This window comes from Pleurodeles waltl, chromosome 5, assembly GCF_031143425.1.
Source record: "Pleurodeles waltl isolate 20211129_DDA chromosome 5, aPleWal1.hap1.20221129, whole genome shotgun sequence".
NCBI classification, from domain to species: Eukaryota; Metazoa; Chordata; class Amphibia; order Caudata; family Salamandridae; genus Pleurodeles; species Pleurodeles waltl.
The window spans coordinates 780,206,056-780,227,354 of NC_090444.1; the positions used below are offsets into that span (position 1 = coordinate 780,206,056).

At 40.3% G+C, this 21,299-nt stretch overlaps 1 protein-coding gene across 43 annotated transcripts in view; it reads right to left on the reverse strand.

Annotated features, from left to right (window-relative positions):
- TRDN (triadin) overlaps positions 1–21,299 on the reverse strand; it is a 1,868,677-nt gene that overhangs the window by 1,431,520 nt on the left and 415,858 nt on the right. For 40 of the 43 annotated variants that reach the window (XM_069234794.1, XM_069234791.1, XM_069234779.1 and 37 more), the window contains one exon: positions 7,567–7,620. The exons of the other annotated variants lie outside the window; for them this stretch is intronic. In XM_069234794.1, coding sequence (XP_069090895.1) covers positions 7,567–7,620 — 54 coding nt within the window. The remainder of the gene's footprint in view (positions 1–7,566; positions 7,621–21,299) is intronic. 43 annotated transcript variants of the gene reach the window in all.

The following is a 21,299-nucleotide window of genomic DNA, read 5'->3' on the forward strand; positions in this document are numbered from 1 at the left end:
TTATGGCAGGTCAAAATGATAAGAATTACCAGGGCAAAATGCTCCTGAAAAAGGCTCAAAGTGGAATTTGGTGTTTTAAATACTGATTCTGTATGTTACCTCTCATTCTGAAGTTGAAAATTTGTATCAGGTGGTATTTACCACATATGTCTAATATCTCACACAGAAATAGCGACATTATCCATGTGTAATAAAAACCCAACCCAATTTCACCCATGTTGCAATAAAGGACTAAATATGCTAATATGAAAATTAATAACCGATCCCCGATCTGCTATGTTGGAAAGGATGTTCCACTTCTGACTCTGGTGAAAAAGAAATGGCTAGTGCACAGACCACATTGTTGTTATAATTTCAGAAAGAAAGGCTAAAGTTAGATGTTTGCTGATGGTGCTTATAAAAATAACAATATGTCACTGTCCCTACTGTTCTGCCTATGCAGACGTTATGGCATATGCAGTGGTGGTGTGCTTGTCACAACAAACGTGAGGCAAACGTGCTGAAAGTCTATAATTTAAAACTTTATACATTTTCTGCATACTAAAAGTGCAAGGCCATTTCTCAGTGTGTGTAGATACCATAAGTGGCAATACAGCATCATACCTTAGATGACATGCAATATGAGCAATCAATTTGTAGATGCATCCAAATAAAGAAGAACCTGTTATTGAGCCTGATTTACTTCGAATTCGCTATGTGTAGGTGTAAATTACTTTAATAAAAATATAGTCTTAGTTCTGAAATGCAGGAGTAAGACAAGAGTACTCTTAGCTTACTCATGGCATACTCATGGGATTCAGTGTTACACCAAGATAACTAAAACAGCATGTTACAGCAGGATCTTTCTGAATTAGGACCAATGTATTCAGCTGTGCACTCGTTCCCCCATTGTTTTACAACCAAGCTTGATCCTATTACCAATTTCATCGACAATCTCACTCTAAAACCATTTATAAAGCTATGTAGGATGCAAGCCAGTCTAACATTCCAGGCCCAGTTCACAAAGAGTTTGCTGTGAGTAGGTCTGAATTCATTTTGGAGTATTCCAGATTTACCCCGTAATTCGTGGACTAATCCATATGTGCTCATGGCTTAGTCCTGTAAACTAGGAGTAAATCAGAAGCTTGGAATAAGTTCATTGCTTGGACCTAGAACTCAGGAGTAAGGCATGAGAAGTTACAGTAAATTAATTGTGACTCGGACCCAAATATATCGAATACAATGTTTGATGCAAGTATGTGTCTACAAAACCAACTATTTCCCGATAAACTGATTTCGACCCTGGATATTACAAAATAATAGAATCACTTTGCAGTGACAACTTTAGCCTATCAAAGGTATCGAAATATATCCCCGAGGCCTTGTCTTATGATTTCTTGCACATGTAAGTGAAACTCGCATCTGCAGAAGATTATATATGCCCTTGCAAATGGCAGAGCATAAATCACAGATTGAGAATAAGTGTAATTTACACAACTTGCTATGTTGGAAGAATGGATAGTTGAACCGAATTTCATTAGTGCTAAATGTGGTGGCTTTGCACAGAAAAATTAGTGCTCCTACTGAAGTGGCATGAGACGTGATTAGGATAAATGTATGTGAACTATGGGTCGTTGAGGGTAGCAGCTGCTACCAATGGAGTGCCTCCTTGTACACCTAGCACATCCCTTGCTACCCTTGGTAGCAAGTTTAATGAATGCAGTACAAGAAGAGTAAGAAAAGAGGATTACAAGAGCCTCGTTTACGTTTGGTAGTTTCTGATATTTGCTGCTCGCCCATTCCCTTTGAAGGAAACAGAAAACTGGCAACCGGCTAAGTCTAAGAAAAGTGGTGAATCTTGTGATATCAACTGTGGTTAAAGGAAGCATGTCACTTCTGCGATGTCTGGTACGTGAGTGAATTGACATCAATACCTAGGAAGCATGATGCCACTTCTGCTATGGCTGGTGCTTGAGAGAATGAGACGTACACCCATAAAGGTGGGTATTCACAAAGCAGGCAACAGACTTTCACGTATTTCAGATCTATATTTATGTTTACATCTGGTAGAAAAAGTGATGTAATTAGTACGGGAATAGAGCACTACATTCATTTATTCAGGTAGAGTAGGGGTGGTACTGCATAAGAAAAAAATAGATGCTCCATGTGATAAAGAAAGTAAATATGCAGTTGTGGATTCAGCCTATCACTGCATTCCCTCTCTGCATGATAGGCACCTGCCAGAGCTACCATAGAAGTTGCTGAGTCTCCTATACACACAAATCATCTTTGTGACTTACAAAATTGAGAAATCCCTTGCTATCCGAGGTGTATTGCTGCTCAATTTCTGTTCACTTAATTTTCATGCGAACCGGCCGCACATCATTTAAGGGCTCATTTACAAGAAACTGCTGCATCGTGATCGATGCAGCAGTTTTCTTGCGCAGCCCTCTGCCCCCTAAGGATGCCATGGGAGCGCTGTATTTACAAGACAATGGTCCATGGCACAAAGTGTCCACAACAGTGTCAGAGATTCTGACGCTGTTGTGGCGCTAAACCTCAACATTGCTGGACTAGGGTCAACATTTTTACACAGGTATAATGTGGCACAAGGTTTTACAAACTGGCACAATGGTGACATTGCACCAGTTTGTAAATATGGCGTGGGTGAGGGATCAGTTTTGCGCCACCTTAGCCTAAAAAATAATTTTAAAAAAGATGCTAAGGCTGTGCACAATCCTTCTAACTGAGACCCCAAGAGTTAAACACTTCAAATACAAAACTGCATTTGGAGGAAAATAACAACTATTTTACAATTGAATCACCCATTTGAATGGTCAACTGTCTAGTTAAGTACCCAGTAAACATATACATGGTGTCATATAACAAATCAAAAATTAAAAAGAAGTGACCCAACAAATTCAAACTTTTTTAGAGATCCAATGGTATTCATTCATAAATGATGTAAGATGCAATATACATAGGTTCTTCCTGAAATTATGAGTTTAAGTTTAAGAGTGACCAAGAGCCTCTCCCACTTATACTTAAGGGCAAGCACTTTGTTAACAAGAACCTTAATTTTTAGAATGGAACTAAAATCTACCCATCCATTAACTGTACAATAATAAAATGGAATGCTGAAGTCATGAAATGTTATCAAACATTTACAATGGCGTACTCCCTTTGTTTGGAAACGTTGGCATTAACAGCCAATTGTGGTGATTCTTGATTAGAGTACCAGATTTTTATGCTTAGTGTTCCAAACATTAGCTATGCATTTTACTAAGTCTACTGAGTCTGACACAGACGCTAGACTAAAGTGCGATCCATGGCATGGTAAGCCCTACAAAGAAGTAACATTTTAGTTGCTATCTGTAGAAAGAACTGGGCAGCCATAGTTGTGTCTTGCGCTATTACAATGCATTTTTAGAAAGAAAGAAATGTCTTTTGGAATTGAATCAATGGTCCGACCTACTTAATGCCTCAAAATTTAGGCACATAGTAGCACATGGCAGTCTTTTTTCATTCCAATAGATACATACGTAATGTCAGAGGTATGGGTGCACATTTCCCAGTACTATATAGTGAAGCATCTCTGGGGAAGTTGTTTCTTAAAACAATAGCTGAAAGATCAATGATAATAACACATATGTTAAATGTTGAGATCTCTGTGGTGATCAGATGAGACAAAAACTAGGCACAGGGCCTTCTAAACCTTAGATATTGGGTCCTTATCCAACTTAATTTCCATTACAGTAGCGCAGACAGCCTGCATTCCGAATCATGGCTTAAATATGAAATTGTCCCCGGGTTAAGGTAGGGATCTCATAATAACTAAAACATTAAACTATGGACCAATCATTTTAATTGATGAATTCCAAAACTTTATTTTTACAAAATGTTACTTCAAACTAGAACAATAATGTAAAGAGTCTCACATGCTTTCCCATTTGTAAGTAGTACCTAGGGAAAACACCAGCACTGTGAATCACATTTTTAGACTCAGCGGGTCATTGTGAACACGGTGGGATTCCCCACCGTGTTCATGCTGGCGGTCTAAACACAGACCGCCAGCCCGTTGAAGACCACGCCGGCCCAATAATGAACATTCCACTGGGCCAACAGTGTTTCCGCCAGCCGGCCCAGCGAAATGCTGGGCTTGAACATTGCTGCAATGTCCATGCCGCAGTGCGGCGGGTGCAGTAGCACCCGTGGCGCATATCGCTGCCTGTAAATCATGCAGTGACCTGCGTGACGGGGCTATGCACAGGGGCCCCTGCACTGCCCATGTAATTTCCGCCATGTTCATAATGATGGCCTCAATCTCTTTCTGTGGAAATATGTTTATTTAAAAACCTATACTTTATATGTGACTTTGCTAAATCTCAAATATGCTTTGACCATAGTCCCCCACATTGAACTGTGAAATGTGCTTCACCATAACGGCCTATCTGAAAATCCTCTTAATTTAATTAATGCTTGTGTAAAATATTTTGGAAGGTTAATATAGTCTAAATAGTGAGCTTGCACAACCAGTCCTGGTCAAGGATTTATACTAATTCCTATGTCACTTATAATTTAAGCAATTAAAGTTATTCACCACTCAATAATTGCCTGACTGGCTCTTCTGTCTCTGTGGGTATCAAATGTGTATGCTACGTCTCTCATGTGGCACCCATTTAATCTAAAAAAAATGCCTCAAAAATCTTCTGAAATGTTTTTCATAGCTTTGTGATTTTTGAGGCTTGTCCATGAACCAATAAAACAAAGGTTCTGGTCTATAATCGTCTTACACCTTTTGAGCAGACTTTGTGTATGTCTAGAGAAGCTAAGTTTGAAGAGGGTCTACGTTTTTACTTGTGTGTAAGGTTGGTCTCAAATGCACTTGTCTGAAAACGGTGGAGAAGAAGATTGTTTGTGTTGCTTTATAGGACCTATGTTAGATGGGGCTTTGTTAAAAGGCCGGCTAATACACTTTTTTTTTCTTTTAATTTAGATCTATAAAGCACAGATCCAATCAGGGTTTTTCGATGTTCCTTTGGAATTATCAACTTGAATAATTTTGTGAATTTGTAAGCAGCTGAAAATAATTTCTTTACAATGTTAATAGGGCTCCTACCTTCAATTACAGCAAAATTCTACTTGCTTCTGAGTACAAGAATTGGAAGTATTTACGATATTCCAAGATTTAGACCACTTATATATTGGGCTCATATAGGGATGAAGTTGACCTTAAGCCCTATGAAGAAGTACTATGCAAAAACATGGGCTTTAGATCTGATCTATGTTTGAAAGACTGGGTATTACTTGTCTTTGCAATCCTCAAAAGTCTATAAATGTTTCATCTTTTTGCCTAATAAAACAACCCTGTTGGGTCACTGTTGCACACAACATCGGAAGAGGGGCTTCACAGGATGGCCTGATTGTGGCTGTCTTATCTTTAAAACCTTTTCACTCTTTGGAAACTCTTTAGATGATATTGAGCCACAACTGGCTAAGAACTTGTTTACATTTTTTAAACTTCTTTATTTAATCTTTTTCCAATAAAATAGACAATATATTTTAGAATGTGCATGTCCTTGACCTATCCCTTGCGTGCGCCATGTGTGCTTCAATGATGTCCACATCCCCCCGCACACACAGTACAGTATGGCAGTCTAATCATACAAAGGCAGCAAAAATTGAATAGGAGCACATTGTGATCATCCAGCTCGGTCAAGGGCATGTTCACAATGGTCATGCAACTGGTTTCACACAGGTTAAATGCACCTCTTAGAAATGTTACATGAGCTCAAGCAGGTGCCACACAAGTGTGCTTAAGGAATCACTCCACTCTTATCATCAAGTACAAATTCTTATTCTAGCAGAATGTTAATTTTGACGTATTGTTGGTAAGCACTCCTCGCACACATAAGGCCTCCATTCTGGTGCTAAAGAACTAGTCACCTGAATGTCTAATATTTATTTTTTTATGTTTTGTGTAATATGTATTTTTTTGCCCTTTGTGTACTTTTGTAGACTGATCCTGTGGGTGCTTACCATGTTTGTTCAAATCACGTCTTGATATTTTGTAATTGTGAGCATTCCTTTATCCTAAAAAAAAAAGGCTTTCTTCAATTAAATTCTCTTTCACCTTTCTTGTCTTTTTTCAGATTTTTGCATTTAGTAGTTACAATGTAGCCACTGTCTACTATGATGATTCAGTAGTAAGAGAGGATAACTCATTTTATCGGTGCCACATGGAAGTTTCCAGTAAAAGGCTAGTGGTGACAAAGTGCAAATAAATATGAGAAAAATGGATGGTATCACTGTAATTTTTTGTTACTCCTCATCATTTTAAGGGTGCATAAATGTGTGAAGTCTGTTGACTAAAAACTTTGCAATTATTTTATTAAACCATATTTCGTTAAAGGTACGGCGTGAATTATTATTTTTTTTAAATGAGTGTCAGGGTTTGCTGTTACCACTGCCATCAATGGCCACAATCGGCTACAAAGTGCAGTGGATCTACTGCTGCCTGCCTGTGTCCATCCTCTGTCCCACATTGCCCCTCACAACATTGTCTGCGGTATTGTCTCTGCCTCCAGATTTCCAGAGTCCCTGTGGGTCAGTCCCACCTCCCTGTGTTCCATCCCCTGATTTAGACGTACCTCTCCCATCCTCCCACACCATGCCTTGATGAGTTCCATTCACCCATCCATTATAGCAGATGCTTCCTGCGCCAGGGAAACAGCAAAGATATGTAAGCTGTGGCCTTTGTGAAGTTTTGATATTCTAATAGCTTTACATATAAAGGTTTCACCTAGGTCACCCTATTTATTTCCCTAGGGACTCTAATTCTAATGCATGTTCTTTTTAAACAAATGTACTTAATGGGATAAAGTAGAGTGACAATCCAGTGGCACTAGGGACTCTTAAATATGCACCTTAGTATGTGTTCACCAGCTAAGATAACTGAGTAAACGTAAGAGGTATGCAGTAACAATGGAGCTGATATCATGTTTAGCAGCCTGATGCGGAGCTACTTGGGAGCTGAAATGGGAGCCTGAACACTCACTTCAAAGGTCCTAGTAAAATGATACATTAATACTGAATGTGAAAGTACAGAAACACTGTTTGATTTTTGTGGGTGCAATATTACTACATCTTTTATCAGAATGAGAGAAACACAGTAATGCTAAAATCATTCCCACCTGATCCAGGCGAATCTCAGAATATTCGATTTTACTCCTCACACATTTCAGTTTTGCCTGTTCATATTTGAGAGGCGAAGATCACTGCATCATACAATAATTTAACAAACATTTCAATCTAGATCCGGTGCCTGAATCGAGATTACTGGCTCATCAATATCAAGTTCCATTTTGCAAAAATGATTTTGAGTATTGTAGGTATAGCATGGTTGTCTATGACAAATACACAGCCTGTGAGTGGGAATGTTGTGCGTGCAGTAGACTACATCAATTGTTGTTTTTTAAATCTTTCTTGTTATTTGTTTGTTTCTCTTTTATGATGATGTTCTCCTAACAGCCAAAATGTTTTTAGACAAATATATTGTTGAAAACGTGAAGCGAAAAAAACATTTACCTTTTAGTGATGATTTCTTTTCATGTTCTTCTCTGTCTTTTTTTTCTTTGTGTACTACAGTAACAGAAATAAATAGATTAAATGTTCGAAGTCAGCGTTCAGTAATATGAAACACGTGTTTAATAATGACTGACAACAGTTCATACCAAACTTATGTTTTGGTCCAGCATATTTTGAAGCCCCATGCACTGCCACTGCGTCCCTTTTTACCATGCTCTGATAGTGCATTGTGCAGACCCATATCTACGAGACCACGCAAAGCCACTGTGCCTGGCTTTTCTCGGCCTCGTACATATGTTGTAAGGCAATGCAGTGGAAGTCGCTGCGTTGCCTTATACTGCATCAAGGAGGTGTTCCACTGGTGTTGCAGTGGGTGTCCCCATGCAAGTCCCATGGGTTTTGATGCATCCCCAGATTTACAAGAATCCGTAAACCTGGGAATGCGTCAAAACTGAAAGTCTCCCCAGGGCAGGTGCAACAAGGAGAAATATCTTTACTTCTCCTTGTTGTTTTCGCTTTCTTTGTAAAGCCTCGCTGGATTGTTTTTGTTCAGGAAGATGCTACTTCCTGCACAAAAACAATCCAGCTAACAACGCAGACACCCTTGCATCATGGTACAAGGATGCCTGCTTTGGTGCTAAGCAGTGCAGCAAACTGTGTGCTAGAGCAGGGGGAAACAACAGAGATGCATTGTATCTTGTAAATATGGTGCATTTCTGCCCTTTCAAATTGGTATAGGGCAGAGCAACAGAAAAACATGTGGTGCTGTCCTACGTCAATTCCTTGAAAATATGCCCCGTAATGTGTTTAGGATGGTGTACCAGTGGTTCTGTGCCCACTGTTGAGAGTGCGGCTATATCTATCTTCCACTTATGTTTTTTCTCCGATTTATTAGTGCCTGTGTTCATCAATATTTGGTGAAATAGATTTGTTTCCAGAAAAGGCAGTTTTATGATATTTAAGAGGAGAGGTGCTATCAGTAGTGGTATTATGAAATGCTGCTACCATGAGCTCAGATGCATGTACACCAAGAGTGCATAAAACACACAATTATAAACTGCACACAAGAGATGGGAAGGGGATATTCCAAGGTGTGATTTGCCTTGCAAGTTTAGGAACACTGACAAACAGGTATGTTTCTTGGCTTTCCCTAACTCCAACACTTTCAACCACTGAAATGGTAGGACATTACTGCATGTTCTTTCAGCATGGAAACGGAGAGGATCACCCAAATATTTACTGAGGGTGTAAGGGAAGGGCTTTCTCTATGGAGATAAAGGTGTTGCACTGTGGGGGCGGGGTAAGTATTTGCACAGCAGGCAGAATATTATTGTAAGTAGAATTATGCTGAATATGAATAGGGGCCTGTGGGAATTGTCATATGACATTCCGAGAAGGAAGCCTTCAAACTTCCACTGAGCGTAGCTTTTAAATTGTCAATGGTGAATCAGTCCCAATTTTTGGAGAGCACTGGAAAATAGCTCCAGTTCCAGTGTTGAGGAGTGTAGAAGTATAATGCATTCATTTCTTGTGGCTGTGTGGAGTCACTGCTAGGGCTCGTCATTGCACTATGGAGAGATGATGTGTCCTGTGGTTTTTGGTGTGCAAGTTTCCTCTTAAAGATTTTGCCGGACTAAAATCTGCACATCTACAAATGTAAACCAGTGTTGCAAAAAGCACAACAGGCAAAAATTGTTCCATAAATAGCAATTTTCCATATTCTTCCTCTTTTTTGGATAGCTATCTCAGCCACACCAATGAAGTGCCATTTTCTTGGTGTGCTGAATACCACCACTTATGGTACATCTCTAATATTGCAGAGAAAAGGTAGCCTGAAGTTTTCTGACCCCTGCACAAACCCTTGATTGCGCAGGTCCTCAAATTTTGAATTATTTGGAATTTTCTGCATGTTGTAATTTCCAGGCTTGATGAAGTTCACACCCCTCATTCAATTTCAGCAGGTTAAACATGGTAGGATGCAACAAGGAAAACATATAACATGTGTCATGACATCCATAGTTTTATCTGGTAAGGATCAAAATCCGCATGCTATACTACAAAAACTTGATAAAGGTGTCAATAATTGTATCCAATAAATTCCGAAGCATGGGAGTCAGATGTCATTGGTTCAATAAATAGCACTTTACTTCCAGATATTCGCAATCAGGGCCTTTCTATTTCTGTCTAGAAGACAATCATTATAATCCCAGGGCTAAATTCTGATCCTTAGGCAAACAGAAGAATGCAAAGGGATCGAAATTACAAGTGGTGTGATTCAGTCTTCCTCTGATAGATTCCAATAAGTGAAATGTGCAAAATTTGTTTGGGAAAGCTGACCATAAAAAGGAAAAACATGCAGAATTTGGTATGTTAAATACCAATTCTGAATGCTATGCTTCAAGTCAAGCCAAATATGTGGCCTAACCTTCACTTATTTATTACCTCACCCTAGGAGAGTGGTATTTACCAGGTGTAGTAAGTAAGTACCTCACCCTATCCCACCTAACTTGTATTGAGGGTGTCAACATCAGGACAGTGCGCGCTCTACGGGCGACGTAAATGCAAAAACCCAGTCCTTATGCAAAGGCATATTTCATGCATTATGTTTCTATGCAGTATGTTAACCTTTTGCATTGCAGAGCTTTTACCTTGAAAAGTCATAAATGCTGTTTGTAATTCCTAGTTCGTTTGCAAGGCTTGTTTGCAGGACTACAGGGTGTGGTCCTTTATTCTAAGACTTTCTAGAAGCATTTCTTACAGAATGGTTGGGTGTGGCTCCAGGGCGGGGCTTGGCTCTATATAAGGGAGCAAGCCCAGCTCCACGTGCTCACTATTCAGAGGTCCCGGTGCAGAGCAGCAGCATTTTCCAGAGCTCCTGTCCCGGAGGCCTATCCAGTCATTTCCATGCCGGCCCTTGTTTATTTGGTGATCTTCAAGCAGGGCGGTAAGGCAGAGGTCGGGTTAGGCCCCTGACTCCGTTTTCCAGTGACACTCGAGTTTTGGGCCTAAACTTGAAATCGTGTGCGCGATCATTGTATTCGAATTCCGAATCGGCAACAGTGTGCGCAATTCATTCCAGGAATTTACTTCTTGGCATTCAGATCGGCAGTGTGTGCGATCATTTCATGGCATTTGTGTCGTGAATTCCGAATCGGCAACAGTGTTCGCGATTCTTTCCCGACATTTACCTCTTGAATCATAGATCGGCAGTGTGCGCAATCGTTTCATTGCATGTGAATCTAGATGTTCGAATCGGCAACAGAGTGCGCAATTCATTCCTGGTGTTTAACTTTTGAAATACAGATCGGCGGAGTGGGCGATCATTTCTAGACATTGAAACCTAGATGTGCAGTTTGATTAAGGTGCAAAATATTCCCTGAGCATTTGAATCTTGAAACTCTTAATCAGAGAGTGACGTAGCAGTGTTATTCATGGTACTTGTACAGTTCATTCATGCAGAGATAAAACCATGTGCTTTTTGATTCTTGCTACAATGCAGAGATTATTCTAAGAAGTATTTTGGAGAGAGTTTATTGTTCAAAATATAATATGTTAATTCTGGAATGTTCAAGAGAAAACCTTGCATAACCTTTCTTGATTTCCAGGTACCTAGATTCTTGAGGCCTAGTTATAGTGAAGCCTTAGGCCATTCAAGTTTTCACTGTAAGTGTTTATTTGAAACAAAACTTATTGAAAGTCATTGTGATTAATCTTGTAATTGTGTTGTTTAACTCTTGCTTCCACAGGTCTCCTTCCCCGCTGTTCCCATCCAAAACCCATTCCCCCACTTGGCCATTCTTTAACTCTGTGCTGTATAACTAGTGGAGTTTGGAGCTGCCAAGAGGTGGACATGTTGGGAACATGCGCAAGCCCCGAGGATCTGGTCCCCTTGACAGAGGGCCAAAGGATCCAGTTTCTGAGAAGCGTGCATTCTCTTGTTTAGAAATGGCAGTCAGGTTAACCCCTGTCCAAGCAAGGACCTGCACTCTAGTCAGGGTAAAGGAGAATCATACTTAGTTAATCCCCGCCCACCCCCTGGGGAGCTTGACTCAAGCAGGAAGACTTAACTCAGAAACAATGTGTTAAGTATTTATACCAATATAAACAGTAATACAGTGAACCACTACAAAATGACACAACACAGGGTTAGAAAAATATTAAATATTTTATCTAAATAAGGACCACATATGATAAAAATACACAATAAATACTTAAAATATGAATTTAGCACTTAAAAGCAACAAAACAGTGATTTGAGGTAAAAACACTGCAAGTTGGTAAAATGTGGTGTCGTAATGGAGTTGTTTCCTACAATACAACGCCAATAGCGCCGTTCACGGAGTCGGTCAACCACCAGGTACAGTACCTTCAGAACAAGTAGAAAATAGGCTGGTGCATGGGGAGAGCGGCTTCGCTGGGTCCGATGTGGCATTGGTTCTTGTGCGATGGGGCAGAAGGACTGTGGCACCGCGTAGCGGCATTGCATCCTCTCTACAGGGCAGTGGAGGTGAGGCACCGTCGGATGCAAAGTGAGTTTCCTGATTCCAGGAGATGCGAAGTCCAGCAGAGTTATGATGCTTCGGGGCAACATCACTGGGTCACGATGATGTCACAGGCCCGCAGGTGCTGCAATAGCGTCAGATCGTCACGGACGATGGACTTATGACACTCCTGTGTCAGCAAAGTCAGTCAGAATCAGCGGTTGCAGCAATGCGAGGCCTACAGGGTTGTCGTACTTCCATAAGGTCCACAGCCTCGGGGCAGGTAGTGTCACAGTTCCGGTGAAGCAGCATCAGCTCATAGGGGCATCAGATTTGTGTTCAGCAAGGTCCATGGCCTTGGGGCAAGCGGCATTGTGGTTCCGGGCAGCTGTGTCCTTTAGGAAGTCGGATGGTGTCGCCCAGCGTTGCTAGACCGTTTTTTCCTCAAGGAATACACTTCCAGTGGTCCAAGAACTGGAATACCATCCTCTGGCAAGCTCGAGTCTACAGAAAGTAGACTCAGGTCTGGTTGGTGAAGCCTTTGCTGTTACTGAGGCTTCAAAACAGGAGTCAAGCTCTACTCCAAGCCCTTGGAGTCGTTTCTCAAGCAGAAATGCAAAAAAGTCCAGTCTCAGTCCCCTTGCACAGACAGAAGCAGCCACTGCACAGTCACAGGCCAGGGCAACCCTTCTCCTCAGCTCTCCAGCTCTTCTCCCTGCAGAAGTTCCTCTTGAATCCTTGAAGGAATCTGATTTTCAGGGGATTGGGGTACTCTTCTGTCTTTGAAGTAGGTCTACTTAAAAGTAAAGTCTCAAGTGTCTATAAGATCCTTTCTTGTCCAGACCAGGCCCAGCCACACACCACATTGTGAGAGGGCAAGCACAGCCCAGCTACGTGTGAGTGACCACTCATCCCATCCAGCACAGATGGCTCATCAAGATATGCGTGCTACACCCCAGCCCCTTTTGTGTCACTGTCTAGAGAGAGGTGCAAACAGCCCAACTGTCAAACTGACCCATACAGGAAATCCACAAACAGGCACGATCACAGAATAGTTTAAGCAAGAAAATGCCCACTTTCTAAAAATGGCATTTTCAAACACACAGTCTAAAAACCAACTTCACTAAAAGATGAATTTGTAAATTGTGAGTTCAGGGACCCCTAAACTCCACATGGCTATCTGCTCCCAAAAGGAATCTACGCTTTAATCATATTTAAAGGCACCCCTGTTAACCTATGAGAGAGATATGCGTTGCAACAGTGAAAATCGTATTTGACAGAATTTCACAGTCAGGACATGTATAACACATAAGTACAAGTCCCACCTTTAACCTACACTGCACCCTGCCCATGGGGCTACCTAGGGCCCACCTTAGGGGTGCCTTACATGTATAAAAAGGGAAGGTTGAAGCCTGGCAGATGCACACACAATGTTTACAGGGCTACTAATGTGGGTGGCACAACCAGTGCTGCAGACCCACTAGTAACATTTTATTTACAGGCCCTGTGCACCTCTAGTGCACTATACTAGTGACTTACTAGTAAATCAAATATGCCAATCATGGAAAGCCAATTACATACACATTGTTATAAAGGAGCACTTGCACTTTAGCACTGGATAGCAGTGGTATAGTGCCCAGAGTATCAAAAACAGCAAAAAGAGGGTCCAGCACACATCAACAACCTTGGAAACAGAGGCAAAAAGTTAGGGGAGACCACGCCAAGGATTCCAAGTCTAACACTCATTAAATGGGTTATATGTAGTTATATGTAAGTATGTTGATGTACATTCTTACTGACTGCAGATTATTCACCTTCTACACATTATAAACGTAAGCATACACTGGAGAATGTAGACTTGCTGTTATAGCTCCACATCTGCTTATCTTGACGATATAGTGGTTGTTGATACCGTGCAGTCCAAACAAGTGTTGATTGATATAAAAACCCTCAATATTTTGGTAGAGCACCCATTAAGGCCCTCATTAAATGTAAAGGCTAAAGCCTGAACCCTGTCTAAATAAGAGGTAAAGGGATTGAATTGAGAGTATTGTGATAATTGTCAGACCCTGATCGATTATGGCAGGTCAAACATGCTGAGAATTATTAGGGCAAAAGGCTCCTAAAAAAGGCTAAAAGTGGAAGCTGGTGTGTTAAATACCGATTCTGTATGTTACCCCTCATTCTGAAGTTGAAAATTTGTATTAGGTGGTATTTACCTCATATGGCTAATACCTCATCCAGAAATAGTGACATTATCCATGTGTTATGAAAACCCCACCCTATTTTACCCATCTTTCAATAAAAACATGAATATGCTAATAGGAAAAGTAATAATAACAGATCTTCGATCTGCTTTGCTTGAAGGGATGTTCCACTTCTGACTCTGGTGAAAAATATTTGGCAGGTTCACAGACCACATTGTTCTACACATTGCAGAATGAAGGGCTAAAATTAGATGTCTGCTGATGGTGTTTATAAAAATGGCAATATGGCACTGTCCCTTCTGTTCTGCCTATGCAGAGGTTATGGCATATGCAGTCTTCATGGGTTTGCCACAACAAACATGAGGCAAATATGCTGGAAGTCTATGATTTCAAATTACTTTATTAAAAATCTAGACTTACTTCTGAAATACAAGATCAGTAAATATGGTGTGGGGTGGGGCCCAGTTTTGTGCCACCTTAGCGTAAAAAAAATGATGCTAAGGTAGCTCAAAATCCTTCTAAATGAGGGCCGTAGAGTTAAACACCTGTAATGCAAAACTACATTTGGAGGAAACTAACAACTATTTTCCCATCAAAACATATACATGGTGTCATAGAACAAATAAAATAAGTGACCCAACAAATTCAAACTTTTTTTCAGATCCTAGTGTATTCATTCATAAATGATGTAAGATGCACACACATAGGTTCTTCCTGAAAGATCTGAGTTTAAGAGTGATCAAGAGCCTCTCTCGCTTATACTTAAGGGCAAGCACTTTGTTAACAACAAGCTTAATTTTTTTAATGGAACTAAAGTCTACCCATTCATTAATTGTGAAATATTAAATGGGATGCTGAAGTCATGAAATGTTATCAAGCATTTACAATGCTGTAATCCCTTTGTTTGGAAACTATGGCGTTAACAGCCAATTGTGCCGATTCTCGATTAGAGTACCAGATCTTTAAGCTTAATGGTCCAAACATTAGCCATGCATTTTACTCTGTCTGTTGAGTCTGACTCAGACGCTAGACTAAAGCGCGGTCCATGGCATGATAAGCCGTACAGAGAGGTAAAATTTAAGTTGCTATCTGTTGAAAGAACTGAGCAGCCATAGTTGTGTCTTGCAGATATTACAATACATTTAAGAAAGTAAGAAATGTCTTTGGGAATTGAATCAAGGGTCTGACCTAATTAATTCCTCAAAATGTAGGCACATAGTAGCACATGACAGTCTTTTACATTCCAATAGATACATACACAATGTCAGAGGTATGGGTGAAGATTTCCTAGTACTATATAATGAAGCGTCTGTGGGGAAGTTGTTTCTTAAAACAATAGCTGAAAGATCAATGATAATGACACTTATGTTAAATGTTCCTCTCAAGATGTCTGTGGTGATCAGATGAGACAGAAATTAGGCATAGGTCCTTCTAAACCTTGTCCCAGTCTTTAAGAAGAGATCTCGTATTAACTAAAACATTAAACTACAGACCAATTATTTTAATTGAGGAATTCCAAAACTTCATGTTTGCAAAATGTTACTCAAACTAGAACAATAATGTGAAGAGTCCCACATGCTTTCCCATTTGTAAGTAGGACTTAGGGAGAACGCCGGCACCATCAACCATTTTTTTAGACTCAATCTCTTTCTGTGGGAGTATGTTTTGTAAAAATTGATTCTTTATATGTAACTTTGCTAGATCTCAAATATGGTTTGATCACAGTCCCACACATTAAACTGTGATGTGGGCTTCATCATAGCAGCCTGTCTGAAAATCCTCTTAATTTAATTAATGCTTGCATAAAATATTTTGGTAGGTAAATATATAGTCTAAATGATGAGCTTGCACAACCAGTCCTGGTCAAGGATCAATACTAATTCATATGTCACTTACAATTTATGCAATTGAAGTTATTCACCACTCAATAATTGCCAGACTGGCTCTTCTGTCTTTGTGCGTATCAAAGTTTATATGCTACTTTTCGAATGTGGCACCCATTTAATCTCAAAGAGTGGCTCAAAAATCGTCTGAAATGTTTTTCAAAGCTTTGTGAGTTGTGAGGCTTGTCCATGTACCAATAATAACAAAGGTTGTGGTATATAATCAACTTACATCTTTTAAGCAGACTTTGTGTATTTCTAGAGAAGGTAAGTTCAAAGAGGGTCTATGTTTTTACTTGTGTGTTAGGTTGGTCTCAAATGCACTTGTCTGAAAACCATGGAGAAGAAGATTGTTTGTGTTGATTCATAGGGCCAATGTTAGATGGGACTTTGTTAAAATTGTTAAAAGGCCAGATCATACTTTGTTTTTCCTGTTATTGAGATCTATAAGGCACACATCCAATCAGGGTTTTTAATTTTCCAATGGAATTTTCAACTTGAATAATTTTGTGAATTTGTAAGCAGCTGAAAATAATTTCTTTACAATGTTATTAGGGCTACTACCTTCAATTACAGCAAAATTCTACTTGCTTCTGAATATGAGAATTAGGAGTGTTGACGATATTTGAAGATTGAGACCACTGATTCATTGGGATTATATAGGGATGAAGTCAACCTTAGCCCTATAAAGAAGTACTATTCAAAACCATGGGCATTCGATCTGATCTAGGTGTGTAAATTCTATAAATGTTTCATCTTTTCGCCTAATAAGGCAACCCTATTGGGTCACTGTTGCACACAACATTGTAAGATAGGCTTCAAAGGCTGGCCTGATTGTGGCTGTCTTATCTTTAAAACCATTTCATCCTTTGGAAACTCTTTAAATGAGATTGAACCACGTGGCTAAGAACCTGTTTACATTTTTTTTAGCTTCTTTATTTAATCTTTTTCCAGTAAAATAGAAGACATATATTAGAATTTGCCTGCCCATGACCTATCCCTTGCGTGCGCCATGTGTGCTTCAATGATGTCCACATCCCCCCGCAGACACGGTATAGCAGGCTTATCATACAAAAGCAGGAAAAAGTGAATAGAAGCACATTGTGATCATCCGGCTTGCTCGCAGTCATGTTCACAATGGTCATGCAACTGGTTACACACAGTTTGAGCCCAAATCTTGCCCTTTATAATATTTACGTTGGGAATTTTACTCCAACTGCATTTGCTTGTAAATGGACATCAGACACACCTCAAAATAAGCAATGTGTGAGTTGTTTCAGGTTTGAAATGTTTCAGTGTAGTATATCTAGATTACATTGCTATATTTAGTGCCTCCTGGGAGGATCACCTGGTCCACCTCCAGAAGTGCTTAGGCCCAGCAACAGGCATCATGGACTATAAAGGCAGGTAATTGCCAAATAGTTGCAAGTATCAGTTGTGTACTTGATCCAGCAAGCAGGCAAGTTTATCCTCTCCATCCCAAAATCCAGACCATTTGGCTGGGAGGCACACAGACCCAGGTCAGTGCCTTTTTGGTCCTGGCAGGCTACTGTTGGAGGCTTGCAAAAGTGTATGGTACCATTGTGGCATGATTGACAGAACTCACTTCCAAGTGGCAACCAAGAAAAGATATCTGGACTGAGCAGTGCCTAAAAGACTTTGACACCACCAAGGATGCTTTCTGCTCAACACTTGTTATAAAAGCACCTGATTCCAGTAAAGTGTTTATTGTCTAGCTGGTTCTGCACATGTGATTCGGGCCATAATGGCACAGGTAAATTATGAGGGCCAAAATCAACCTGTTGCCTTTATTAGTAGGTGACTCCTCCCCAAAGAGCAGCATTGTAGTGCCATTGAGAGGGAAGCCTTTACTGTAGTTTGGTCCCTGAAGAAGCTGACACCCTACTTGTTTGGGGTTCACTTTAGTGTTGAAACTGACAACAGACATCTCAGGTGGCTTATACAGATGACACTAGAGAACCCCAAATGGTTGAGGTGGTCCATTTCCCTAGAAGGTATGTACTTCAAGTTGAACACAAAATTGAGACTGACCATGCCATTGAAGATTGTTTTTTCAGGTTCATCCAGTTAGATGATGAGATCTATAGAGGTTTATGTTTGTTGCTTATCACTTTTCACATGGAGCGGTGATATGTAAGGAAATGTTTCATTTGCATGATCACCCCCACAGTTTGGAATGATGCTGCTGGTTTTTTCAACTCCGATAGTGCACTGAGGCCTGCTAAACAAATATCAGTATCAATGCCCTGATCCTTAAAAGTGTGCTTAATTAGCTTATATCTAATTGGCGTAAGTTAATTTACTCATATTTCCCTAAGGTACACAGGGCCTGTAATTTAAAGTGCACCTTATGGGCTGCAGTACTTATTGTGCTACGATGAGAATGACAAAGTAAAACATGTCTCCCCGCTTGCCACTGCAGACTAATTCAACTTTCTCATTTAAACTAAAGAGAAAATCCAGATATTCCTTTCCAATATGTATACAAGTCACTCCTATGGTAAGCCTGTCGAGACCTAAGGCAGGATGCTGCATATTAAGAATAAGACATGCATTTTTATATGTACTAACAGTAAAAACCTCACAATTTATATTTTTATTGTAGATAGTCTCCCCATAGACAAGTACAAGATTACACGCTTTGATAATGTCTGAATGTAACTAAAGTTGGTACTTCAAGGCATCAAAAGAATTGTTACATTAAACCTGACTTAACATTCAAGTGAAATTTAATGTAACTTCTGACTATAACACAACTCTAGAAAGTTGCCAGTCTAGTGCCCTAGTTTTCCAGTATCCATTTAGAGTTCCTGGCCTTGGGACAGTATTCTGCAATCATGGGCAGAGGTGTGAACAGATCCCAGGAAGGGACACAATAGAGGCCTACTTTTAGAAGAGGTGGTACCTCTCTCTAGCAGGTAGTCACACAGAGTGTGAGCCCAAAATGTTAGCTTCAAAGGGGGAAACTCTTGAAGGTCAAATGATTAACACACATAGAGAGAAGGGTTCTGTATTTTTGGAGTGGGCAGAATATTGCGCTCTAGGGTAGCTAGATGCCACACATTGCAAGATGTCTTCATCATGCAGGAGGGGGCTTTGCAGACCTTTGGCTAGTACTTACCTCATCCCCCAAGAGCACGTTGCACACTTAAAAGTTGCACCTCTTGCACCCAGACCTCCAATCACATCTACATAATGGAGAAGACCAAGAAAGGACTGCCCAGCTGTTCTCTGGTAAAGACAGGCTGCATCAAAGTCTGGGCTGCTCCTGCTGCTTCTGGGTTAGTGGAAAAAAGGACTGTGCCTGTGATGCACTGCTAAGGAAAAAGTCATTCCCTTATCTCCTGACAGAAGAGGTGAACTCTGAGAGTCAGTTGGCTGATTTCCTGGATCAGCTCGAGAGACATAAAATCTAAAGAAGCTGCCTTGGTAAAGTTGGTATCCACAATTAATTGTTTGGCGCTGACCGCCAAGGCATAGCCCAGAAGACTGAACCCTGACACTCAAAAGTTGCACCTGAGTCTGCTAGACCCGGGAGAGTCATCAAAGTGCACCTTGGTTGCTCAAGAGAGACACTATCTATAGTTAAGGAGAACCGTTGTTTTAATTGTGACTGGAGATCAGTAGACCAGTGGCAACCTTGTCTGTGGCTTGACTTTACCTGAACTTCAGGGGACATGGACCGCTCTGTCCAAAGACACTGCAAAATGTTTGTGGGCAGAGAGGTTGCACCAGGAAGACCCCTGTGACCAGATCAGTATCCTTGGCATCCTCCGCATCTTCAGCATCCTGTGTACTTTGCAATGTGGCCATTTCATTGATGTTACCCATGGACCCTGGAACTGGACTACAGCCTTCTTTGACTGCAAATTAACTATTCTGTCAAGCCTTATAGGCCCCTCTGACTTGCTCACCCAGAGTGGCCCAGAGTACCTGAACATAACCTTATAAAACGTTTTCAAAAGTTGTCAAAGTAACTACTAATCGTGGTAGTTGTCAGTTCTTGCTTGAATTTTGAGTGAAAGTGAATCATGATTTACTCAAAAAACATCTGACAAAACCCTCAAGTGGAATATGTTCATTTTGGTGTCTACAAATTCATAAAAATAAGATCTATTATTAAGAATGGGTGAAGGATTTTCTATATGTCATGCTTCTTTCTTATCCAATTGTTTTGGTATTTCTATATTTTTTGCACTAGTTCCTTTGATAAATCCTGACTGCTCAAAGCCATAGCTACCCAGCGTGGAGCTAAGATTTTACAAACAAGCCTGACTGGGCCCAAGACGGGTTGGTGAGTTTATTACACAATGAGGTCAGACAACCACACTGTTTAATAAACCACATTTCCTCAGAGTTGCTATTGGATTTATCACATTATTTTTTCCTGGTAACACAGAAACATGGTTAGAGCAGACAATTTCTCAATGTAAGACATTTTCTACTTTTTCCTGTCTCCAATGAGCATTAATCATGCTAAATGTGGAAAGGTTTACACATTCTATGTAATGCAAATTTGGGAAATTCCACAGGATTACACCTGCATATTGAAAAATGTGTAGCCTAATTGGAACATGTTTGTCCTTGTGAATCCAGGAAGGCATTGGTGTACACAAATTGCAACACTGCAAGTGCAAATGTAAGTAAGCCAGTAAAGCAGCTTCATAAATATATCCCTGTTTTTTCTTTTTTTTTTAAAGATGCCATTCTAACCAAGTGCTCACTGACTGCATGAGCATAATTCCAGGGTGACTTTATCATTGTAAGATGAGAATGAAATCCAATATAGCTTGCTAAGCTGGGTGGAACTGAGTTTTAGCTAAAGCATGATGTCTCTGGATGGAAATGGCCACCTGACATTCCAGCTAAATACCCCTTTTGAACATCTTGAGAAAGTAGTTAATCAGTTTTCTTTTACGTAGGGTGAGAAGCTGGACATATGTTAGGATTTCATGGGATACCTGCATGTCGAGAGTGACCATGTACCTTTGATTGATCCCTAAAGGATTTAAACAGGTAGTTCAGGTTGGTTATAATGCAAGATCACTAAGGTGGTTATATCCGTTAGCCTAAATCTCAAACTTTCATCTTAGTTAAAGAACCTATTATTCTTATTGAGAACAGCATTGCCTTTCCATCAT